The sequence below is a fragment of the Populus euphratica genome, unplaced genomic scaffold, assembly GCF_000495115.2.
Source record: "Populus euphratica unplaced genomic scaffold, PopEup_1.0 scaffold17.1, whole genome shotgun sequence".
In the NCBI taxonomy this organism is placed as follows: Eukaryota; Viridiplantae; Streptophyta; class Magnoliopsida; order Malpighiales; family Salicaceae; genus Populus; species Populus euphratica.
Genome location: NW_011499884.1, coordinates 824798 through 835169, shown reverse-complemented (window position 1 = coordinate 835169; position 10372 = coordinate 824798). Strand labels below are relative to the sequence as shown.

At 34.5% G+C, this 10372-nt stretch overlaps 1 protein-coding gene and 1 long non-coding RNA gene across 8 annotated transcripts; both read right to left on the bottom strand.

Moving 5' to 3' along the window:
• Nucleotides 1–1565: 1565 nt before the first annotated feature.
• LOC105129968 (uncharacterized) lies at nt 1566–4998 on the bottom strand. 4 transcript variants are annotated; one of them, XR_843161.1, is made up of 6 exons: nt 4670–4998; nt 4146–4316; nt 3854–4018; nt 3047–3751; nt 2483–2554; nt 1566–1930 (listed from the first exon to the last, which is right to left on the bottom strand). It is a non-coding gene; the product is annotated as an uncharacterized LOC105129968 (long non-coding RNA). The 4 variants fall into 4 exon arrangements; XR_843159.1 differs by having other exon boundaries at nt 3854–4012; nt 4670–4997; XR_843160.1 differs by having other exon boundaries at nt 2488–2554; nt 3854–4012; nt 4670–4997.
• A 1046-nt stretch (nt 4999–6044) lies between these two features.
• On the bottom strand, nt 6045–9661 carry LOC105129966 (uncharacterized). 4 transcript variants are annotated; one of them, XM_011032247.1, is made up of 8 exons: nt 9437–9658; nt 8083–8650; nt 7791–7873; nt 7581–7674; nt 7378–7449; nt 7125–7235; nt 6667–6915; nt 6045–6261 (listed from the first exon to the last, which is right to left on the bottom strand). In XM_011032247.1, the coding sequence occupies exons 2-8, from the start codon at nt 8644–8646 to the stop codon at nt 6253–6255; spliced, it is 1182 nt and encodes a 393-aa protein (XP_011030549.1). In that variant the 5' UTR covers nt 8647–8650; nt 9437–9658; the 3' UTR covers nt 6045–6252. The 4 variants fall into 4 exon arrangements, with proteins under 4 accessions (XP_011030549.1, XP_011030547.1, XP_011030548.1 ...); XM_011032245.1 differs by lacking the exon at nt 6045–6261 and adding an exon at nt 9010–9313 and having other exon boundaries at nt 6380–6915; nt 9437–9661; XM_011032246.1 differs by lacking the exon at nt 6045–6261 and having other exon boundaries at nt 6380–6915; nt 7581–7671; nt 9437–9660.
• Nucleotides 9662–10372: the final 711 nt, after the last annotated feature.

Here is a 10372-nt window from a genome sequence, read left to right as displayed (position 1 = left end):
CCTGCTGATCACATCCGTTCCCTTAATAAGCATCTTTTTGTTCATGTATGCACGTGCTTTCTTGATCTTCACCAAGGTTTTCTTGCGAGCTGCAAATACAATGAAAAAGAGACATAAACTGAAATGCTAAACATAATGCAAGATTGCCAAATCTTGTGAGAGAGAGAACTGCAGTGGAGCCGGCTCGGACACCGAACCATTGGTTAAAGTTGGGAGATTGAGGGTTAATTAGCGCGTGATTTTGAGTTGGGGGGAATGAAGCCTGGTCCGAGATCATTCGAAAGATGAATGTGTGCTTAAAGTGAATGGTCTCGAATCAGACAGCATCCCCCTCAACTGTGTAGCAATCAAAGAGAGGAGACTGTTTGACATTTGGCCATGCACTCATGGGCCCTTATATACGTGAGAACAGAGGATGAGGTAGCTAGACTACATCTTTTTGTGGGTCATATATCGACATGGAATCCCAATTTCTACAGAACCCCCCTCCTAATCATGCTTTTCACACAGTGCTGGAGAAGCAACTTTTGCTTTGTTTGCTTTGAGTGCCCAAATATTCACTTCGCTTCTTGCACGCAAATTGTAATCCTCACTGCCTATAGGGTCCAGGGATTGAACTGTACAGCTTTTAACATTTCAGCCATGTTCTTGCATCACACCCAAACAAGCCCCTTTGTAAATCAGTATAGGGATTTAGTACAGGGATTTCGAGTGTATATTGTAATTTAGTACAGGGATTTCGAGTGTATATGTCAAGGATTGAGAACTACTAATAAAAACAAGTAGTTTGGTAGAGAAAATGGAGGCTACTCGTCAATGATTGATAATGATAACAGGGCTCCCGTTGCTGGGTTTAGTACAAAATTGAGGTCAAAACAGAGCTTTTTGTCAGTTTCTAGCGTCGGTATCCATCTAATGACAGAAAGCATACCAAAAGCTATCTCCCACCCGCCGGTCTATTGGGTTGAATTGGCTTGTGACATGGTATCATTGTATTATCATTATTCAAATTTCACCAAGTAGATTCATATAAATTTCAAGCTTAAAATACCTTATTTTAGAAACAGTATTGAGAAATAATATAAATTATTAGATAAAATCTCAAAATACAAATTATATTATTCTAAACTTTCTCATCTCTTAATAATAAGACTTCTAATTATATGCAAATTATCCAATGGGGAGATACAAGGCGTCGAATGCTCGTTTGTTAATAAAAGAAATCTATTAAAAATCGCCGTTATTAATCATTGCTCAAGGAAGGAACTACTTGATATTCGTCTTGGAGCACTTAAAAATGAAATGAACAAAAAATAAATAAATTCGGGACTTGTTGATGCATGATGATCTTGACAAGGTGTTTAAAGGATATTTCTTTTGGTTTCCCACTGGAGGAAAGGGGAAGATAGGAGGTGAGAGAAGCTTCATCACTGTTTGCCATACACAGTTCGATTCCAAGCTTAAATGGAAAGAAATACAGGTTGGCCTGTTAAAGCTTTGAACAGGGCCATAAAGAGGAGCGGAGGAGTGGGCATGGGAACAACCAAAAAAAAAAAAAAAAAAGCAGGGGGAAAAGGAGTTCATGAAGTGATGCACACTGTATAGCTTGACTCCTACCATGTTTGTGAAAGTTAATCAACTACTTGCAATTTTTCAAAATCCTAATAATCCATCTCTTACTAAAAATCAATAAACAATCAACTGGCTTGGTAGCTGTTACAGAAGAAAAAAGAATGTGAAAATGACATTAAAGATACATGGCATTGCTCTGAAAAACAGCTCAGGAGTCCTCTGCTTAGGCCTTGGAGGGCACTGAAGCTGGACTGCAGAATGCATAGTTGGGATCAAATACCATATCAGGTGCATGAAAGATCGTATGATATTGAAGTAGTAATTGCCTTCTCATCTAACAATACTCCATCGGTGAAATCTCAAAAAACAAAAAAAGGAGTGTCAGATTGCAATACTGCTGCATAATAATACCCACTTCTTAGTTCTCCCAAGAACAAATTGAGAAAATACTAGCAATTTACTTCTGAAACCATTATGTTCCAACGGCCACAAGTCCCAGGGTTTAAAATAATAATGGTTACTTTTTAAAATGTTTTTTTATATAGGAAAATATTAAAATAATTTTTTTTTTATTTTTAATTTTTTTTTTTGATATTATCATGTCAAAACAATTCAAAAATACTAAAAAATATTAATTTTGAAAAAAAAAACAAATTTTGACATGAAACATGTTGAAACTCCCTCTCAAACACCCCATTCCTAGCATTCATTACCAAGACAAAAGAATTATATTATTAATTAAAAACCATATTAATTTTTATTTTACCTTTAATTAACTATATTTTCGGCATAATTGGACTCTTTTTTTTCTCTAGCAATATTTTACACATTAAACTATATTTCGGTTTGACATGCCAAAAAGAACTGAAGTTGGAAGTAAAACGATTCCGGTATAAGGTATGGGTCTTACCTAACCTTATAGAGATGGTTTATATGTATATGAAGTTTTCATTATCAAAGCTACCAGGTAGAAGAGATAACCCTACAACAAGAGCATTACAAACAACAGAGAATATGTATTACGAACACAAGTGCACAAGAACGTCAACTATAAGAATGACCTAATTCCAGCATCTACCACAAAAATCTGATGAATCAAAACAACATTATTTGAGCTCTCAGATTTGTGAATTCTCATTTATTGAGTAGCCTAGCTTGCGGATGCAGAAAAACCAGAAACTCTCTTGATGCAACAATACCTGGGACAGAAAATTGACAGATGCACTGGAATTCAAGAGCTGAAAGCAGACCCAATTTTAATGCAAGTCCTTTTGACCAGCAACTTTTTTTTCACCACAAAAAGGTCTCCTTTTGCTGTTTGGTTACCAAAAACACTTAAACACGAGGTGCTTTACGCTCCATGGGCATCTTTTTTCCTTTTCCTTTTAAGAGCTTTTCATGATGACGCTTATTATAATAATGCAAAACAAAGATTTAACAAAAGCACAAATTTCCACTCTAACAAAGCACATCCCAGCATTAGGGGACCCCCTTACTTGCCTCCTTAACTTTACATCCTCTTTGTGCGTGTGTGACAAACCATTCAAGAACACAATCCAACAACAGACCATTACGTACACACAAATTCATTATATTCAAACCACTGCATATTAACATTGCAAGTCTCAGTCCCACACTACATAGCTTTCCAATTTTTCTATCAGATGCACAATTTCAAATTTTTTTTTCAATTCTCAGATTAATAGAATAGTAAAATCAGATAATTGAAGCATGTAAAATGAGAATCCAATACTGGAAGACCAGCAGCATGTGCCACACTTTCCCTATGTTCTAAACAGAAAGTTAAAGACCAAGTTGTTTGAAGAAAAATGGGAATGGTTTATATAGAAATCATAAGTTGCAGAAAATTTACCCTTCATGTATTAAATAAACATTGCAACAAGCCCTTGCAATTTATAAAGGGGATGACATTCACATTCTTCAGAGCAGTCACCAAAAACGAGAGAAATTGAGACGATTTTCCTCTTGTAAATTAAGATTTCACAGCCAAATTAAGACTGGGCATCAATGTCTGATTAAAGCATTCAAAACCAACTGTCAAGTTACAAAGCTCCAAAAAATGCGAATGACATTGCTGCGTTGGAAATTCTTGTTCCTTGGTAAACGCCACATAAAAGAGATATATAATCCGCTGCCCCACTAGACAGGCCAAGGAAAGCTGCAATTCCAGTTTACGAAATCAACTATACTTCTTGTAAATTCACTGCTTGAAAACAGATAGCTTGAGCAACAAATGCAAATTTTAAGAAACAGAGCTGACCTCAAAAGATTTGCATTAGAAGAACGCCAGCTCTAAGAGGAAGCGCTTGCAGAGGCAGGCAAGTGGTCCACGACCAATGCGGCAAGAACAGCCTGGTGGTTTAACACATTTTTGTTTATGGGCCTTGTACGTCTCTTCCATCTCAACCACAACTAACCTCTTCACCTGATGGAAAATTAAATAATGTATTAGAACACAATGCCCTAAAAGCAGAAGAAATTGCAAATATTTGAACAAATCTTTTCCTTAGAATAAACTAAATTCTATGAATCATTGCGACTTGATACTATACCTGCTGGATCATCCCTGACTGTGCATGAAAGTGTGGATGCACTTTCCAAGAGTTGATGCCTCTAAGGCACGCCTGTGAAGTCTCCTAGTTCCTGGAATGCCCCTCACCAAGGTTATATGTAAAACTTGGGCTTTCAAAGCATTGAATGCATTCATGTCTTCACCCTTTCACCTGCGTTGTCAGCTAAAACATCTGAACAAAGCTATATTGCAAAGAAAATGAAATTGCACAGTAACAAACACTACAGGAAGAGATAACTAAAAGTTCAAAAAAAACAAAAGCATTTGAGCCATTCCCTTACTATAGAGAGTTTGGTTCATTTATTCATCCAATCTATTCTCAAAATTCAAGAGAAAAATCCATTCCCTTATACAGACAAACAAACAAATTCTTTAAAAAAGATGGACTTAGCGACAGCCCCAATTCAGGCTTAATCTAAGACAGGTCATAAACTGGTTCGAATCAAGATTGTTTATGAAACTCAAAGCAGAGATTGAGAGAAAATGTAAGATTTTTTAACTCACCTTAATAAGTATTATTAGGTGAGGCCTGATCCCTCAAACTTCCTTTATAAGATTGTTAAATTTGTTTATGTTCGCATTCTCTCCATCGAAACCTCTGTCTCTGCTGTCTATCCAGTAGTAATGAAGGAAAGATAAGGAGGAAGCAGATGCGTTCCCTTTTTCAATTTTCTGGCAACTTTAGGATATGTTATTTTATATTTTAAAAAACCCATAAAAAAATAAAAAATAGATAAATAATTTTAACAACCCAAAATGGAAACCGGGGATAAATGGGATCCCCATTCGAGAATTTCATTTCGGACTGAATTGAGATTAATATCCTCATGGCTTATTCTTTACTGAGAGGCTGGACAGTTCGGCTCATTGGATTTTTTTTTATTTTTTTTTTTGAAGAATTTTGTTAATATGTTAATGATTATTTTTAAAATATTTTTATTTTAAAATAATATTTTAAAAATTTTAAAAATATATATTTGTATATCAAAACAATTAAAAATTAAAAATATATAATTTTAAATAACAAAATTAAAATTTTTTCAACATGTTTGTATCATAGTATTATCGAATAAAAGCTATTATTTGGATTTATAGGATCTAGAAGTGATTATTTTCGGTTCAATTTATTTTTATCAAAAAATAATCAAACTAAAATTTTAAAAAATAAAAATCAAACCAAAACTGGTTCAAACTGAATGGTTTTGGTTCGATTTAGTTTTTTGAACAAAAATCAGTTCAAACCGGTTTGAATTGATTTTTCCTGATTTGGCTTAATTTTTTATTTTGCTCGGTTTTGGTTTAATTTTTTTCGATTTGACTTGATTTTTTTAGTTTGGGTTCAGTTCAGTTCAGTTTTTTGGGTTTCAGGCTTATAAAACCGAGCTGAACCGATCGGTTTTTTTAAAATTTTAATGGATTTAATCGATTTTTTTTACAGTTCGATTTTTTGTTATTCTTTTTTGATTTTTTTGCTCACCTCTAATAGGACTTGATTGTTTTGATTTTGTATTATACCCTGTCATTTCCTATTATGTTTTTTTATTTATTTTAGATCATAATTAAAAAATATATATTCTATAAATAACTTGTAAAAAAAAAGAATTAAAATGGCTAACCCAGGTAAAAAAAATATAGCTTAAAGCAAATCCTTTTTAAGAAAAAATATAGCATAACCCAGGTAAAAATTCCAACTTTTGGTTGAATATTTTGACTCAATTTTATAATAAGTTTCATTATTTAAATCAAATGCTATTTATAACCATTATTTGAGTCAATAATTAAGAATCAATTTATAAAATTGTGATGATAGTCATTTTTAGCTTATAACTCACATGCAACCGCTACTAATGCTTGTGTTTCGAATATATCTCTTGCTTGATTACCAAAAACACCCAACCCAAGAAATCAATCGGGATTATTTAAGAAAACATCACTCACATCATCATACAAATTCACCCCTAAGTACACAATCTTCACTGAATGCAATCGATTCACTTTTATTTTTATATGAAAATCAGTACCCACCACGTATAGTTCCTCAGATTTCCTGTTTTTCTACAACGTCCACTGTTCTTCTTCTTCTTCTTTTAACAACCCAATTGTCAGATTAATATAAAAAGATTCGATTAAAACAGGGATAAAAAAACTGGAATACCAGCAACTTGTTTCACAGTTTCCTAATCATGTGCTTCAAACAGAAAGAAAGCAAAATAGATCCCCAGCAGTGAAGATTACCCAACAAAAGTGCAAAATGCAAGCCGTTTACAGAAAAAAGGGAATGCTTTACATAGATAGCATAAGTTACAGGAAATTTACACTTGATACATTACATAAACACCGCAACAAGTCCTTGCAACTTAAAAGGGAACAACATTCACATTCTTCAAGCAGTCGCAGAAGGAGAAAAATGGGGACATTTTGTCTTCTCGTAAATTAAGAATTAAGAACTCACCACCATATTAAGACTTAAGACCAATGCCTGCAAAACTCTGTCCACTTACCTCAAGTGGAATCAACTCATCTATCCCTTCCATTTGCCTAGTTTCATCTTCAAATTTGCAAATGACATGGCCTTTTGGGATACTGTGCTGAGAAACAGGGTTGCTGGCATCTTCTCTGAAAATACCCTGACTTTGGTTATTTCCATCACCACAAGCTCCTTTCACTCTGTCTGGCTGAGATGAATTCACTCCATTACTGCAGCTCTTCCTTCGGCCCAATTTTGGTGATTTTGCACGTGTTGGTGGCAGCTGACATTCAGATGAAAGCAGATTAGTCAAGTTTCTAATCATAATAAATTTGTTATCCTAGGAAACTGGCTTCCGTGCATAATCTTCTGTCATCAACCTCTGCCAAGTATTTTGATGATTTAAGTAGTTGAAAAATAACATCCCAGGAAACCTGTACTGTAAATCTTTACAACAATAGCAGGAAAGGGGAATGAATCTGCCTGCGGTACCTTTTTTAGTTCAACCTTAGGCGGTGGTCCTTCATGGTAGAAACTTGGCATTGGGCTAGCCTTAAACATCAAACTCTTCCTCAGTTGCTTGATGGCTGCCTCCTTCTCTTCCTTGAAATTTGTTATTGAATGACAACAAATAAAGAAATATATCAGGATCATTTGCTTTGATGATGAAATGTCAACAGATAAAGTTGATGTGTGAGAAAGACTTTAACAACACTTTGCTATCAAGCTTCTTGAAATACTTTACCTTGGTCCTTGCTTCACTTTGGGTTTTCTCAGCCTCCAATGCTAGATGCTTTTCCTCTAATTTTGAATAGAACTAAAAGATTTAAACATAATAAAACCATTGAGTCTTCACCTTCAGGTATGTTTCAACCGAAGAACTTGCATTAAAAAAAGAAAGAAAACAGAACTTCAACTCTGAATGAAACAAAGAGATAAAGGCAGTACCTCCTTCCGCTTTTCAGCACGTTCATTGCATCTAAATACAGGGACTGCCACAGCAATTGGCTTGGACTTAGCAGGCCGTGCAGATGCTGTGGTGCTATGAAGAGTCAAGCTATGAAATATAAAAATGAAATCGAGCTACAGAGGTGACAGAAGTTTAAGAAATGCACATAAGAAAATTGGTTCAAACTTAATCTGTTAGAAAGAGGATACGAGGAAGTGACAGAACAATTATCTTCCTCATCTGGATGCTTCTTATTATTTGGTTGCAATGGCTTCCTTGACACAGAAAGTGGCTGCAGTTAAGCAAACAAGAGTTCCAGGATTAACTAGGAGTACAGTTTTCCAACCACTTGATTAAATTAAAACATGATTTCCCAATATATCAAAGCTCAACTTCACTTGCTGAAACAATATTATTATTGTTGTTGTTGCTGTTGTTGTAGAACAGACACATGGCTAAATTAACAATTATTAAATACTTATGCCTGGTTGCAGCAGATACCTGGTTCTGCTTTATAGGGTTTGGACGTAGCACATTGTTTGCCTTGAATGAGTTGCTTACACCATTGGTGATATCAGGCTCGCCAGAAGGACGCATTCCCAGTGAAGCACGCTTTTCAGTTGCTAGGGCAAATGGCTGCGGAACAGTATGTTTTGTTCGAGCATGTCCAGCAGGAGCAGGTTTTGATGCACGCTTTGTAGACGATTTTTTCTGACTGATATCCTTAGATTTTCGGTTTAGTGCTTTGACCTTTTCCACTTTCAAGCCATCCTCAAAATTTGAGCATACTACAGTCTGGTCTTCCTTGCTTTTTTCAGCATGGGAAAGCTCAGTAACCTCAACTGAGACTTCAGTGGTACATTCCTTCACCACATATTCCTTCGCTTCAGTACTCTCCTCTGAGCTATGGAGCTCTGGAACACCATTGATAGGTTCATAGGATTCCAGAACACCATGGTCGTCAGGAACAGTTTCATGAGTTGGATCGTAGGAGACACCATTTGAATAAACGATGACACAATTTGGCTCCTTGTCCATGCAGTCGTCAGTAACTTCTATGCCCATTTCACTGGATCAAGAAACACAAGAATCAAAATCACATTAACACTCATATTTTCATCCATTTCTGTGTCGAAGGAAAAACTTTGCTACATCCGCTTCAGTCCCCTCCAATCAGAGAATAAGAAGTTAACAAAATGGGTATGCCCAATCCGTAATTATGACAATAAACTCAGGTAAGCAGATTCAAAAAAGAATTAAATCCATTTTCCAATTAAGCAATTTTCTTTTTAGCTGAGCAAATTATTCCGTTAAAAATGGAAAATGGTAAATATAACAGCAATAGCACTCATTTTGGAGGGATGGGAAAACAAGGAGGCTTAATAGACAATAAGCATCACGTAAATCTCAAGGAAACACAAAAATTACCACTATAAGAAAACAACTAGACATTATCTCTTCCACTCTCTAGGAATAACTCCACTGTACTTAGAACAATGAAGCTTTAATTTTTTGTCAGTTTCCTTTGCTGCATTTTCTCAGTAACCAAACAAACATAGAATCAGATTTGTTTTGCAAACTAAAAAGAAAAGAAAAGGTAAGATTCTCCGGTAAAAATCCAAAAAAACAAAACTAAATCAAAGATAGATCGAAGAGATGACAAGAACTAAAGGAGGAAGCAAAACGACACCGAGAAGATCGAAGAAGCAAAAATCCAATAATGAATTAGAACCTGCATTACATGCATGCAATTAAGAGAGAGAGGGAGCGAGGGGGGGGGGGGGGGGGGGGGGAGAGAAACGGATCCTGAGTGAGAGATTGGATCAGAAAGTGGCAAGTTTCGTAAATAACTCACGGTTTTGAGCCCGATCCGTTAAGGAAGAATATGGAAACAACACCAAGGCTTCTTCCCTGTGTGTTCGTTGTTGTTGTTTTGGCTATTAGTTCTTCGCTTTCTGCTTGCGTTGTGGAGCTGCGTGTTTGTTTCTGTTACTGGTTTATTTTATACTCTTGTTTCTAAGGGCATCTCGTCGGTGTTCCCTCTGTCATCACATTACACGCCGTTACTCGCTTCACGATTTGAATTTTGAAATTGAGAACGCTGTTAATCTAGGGCTTCTAACTGTAGTTTTCTTATGTTTCAGGATCTCAACTTTTATTTTTTCTATTTCCGGGATTTTACTCCCAAGATTGGATCAATCCATTTAGAGTAGTGACAGGAGTACTTGCATTTTTTACAAAATATCTCTTTGTGTACCCTTATATGATAAGTTTTCCAAATCATAGAAAGTGAATTTTATCACAATAATAATAATAATAATAATAATTATTATTATTATTAATAGCATGATTTATAAGTTAATATTTAGATTTATTAATTTAATATTTTATAAATATTAAAAATAAATTAAAATTTTGTTTATATTTAATATATAGTTATATGAAAATAATAATATCACCTGTAACCAAAAACATGTTAAATTAACACTTATTGAATCAAGTTTAGTGATTTTATTTTTTATTTTTTATTCTTTATATTTATATTTTAAGTTATGCTTCTCTTTCTCATTTTTATCATGAGGATATTCTATGTACCTAAATAATACAATATTTTTAGCATTATAGGATATCCAAATATTCAGTCTTACAACAAAATAATATTACAATAATTTTTTTTAACATAATATCAAGAAAGCGAATTTCTTACACCGAATTCTTTAATATTTTTTGCTTTATTACTCGTTCAATCATTAGGTTTTTTAAATTTTTATTTATTTTATTTTCTTAACTT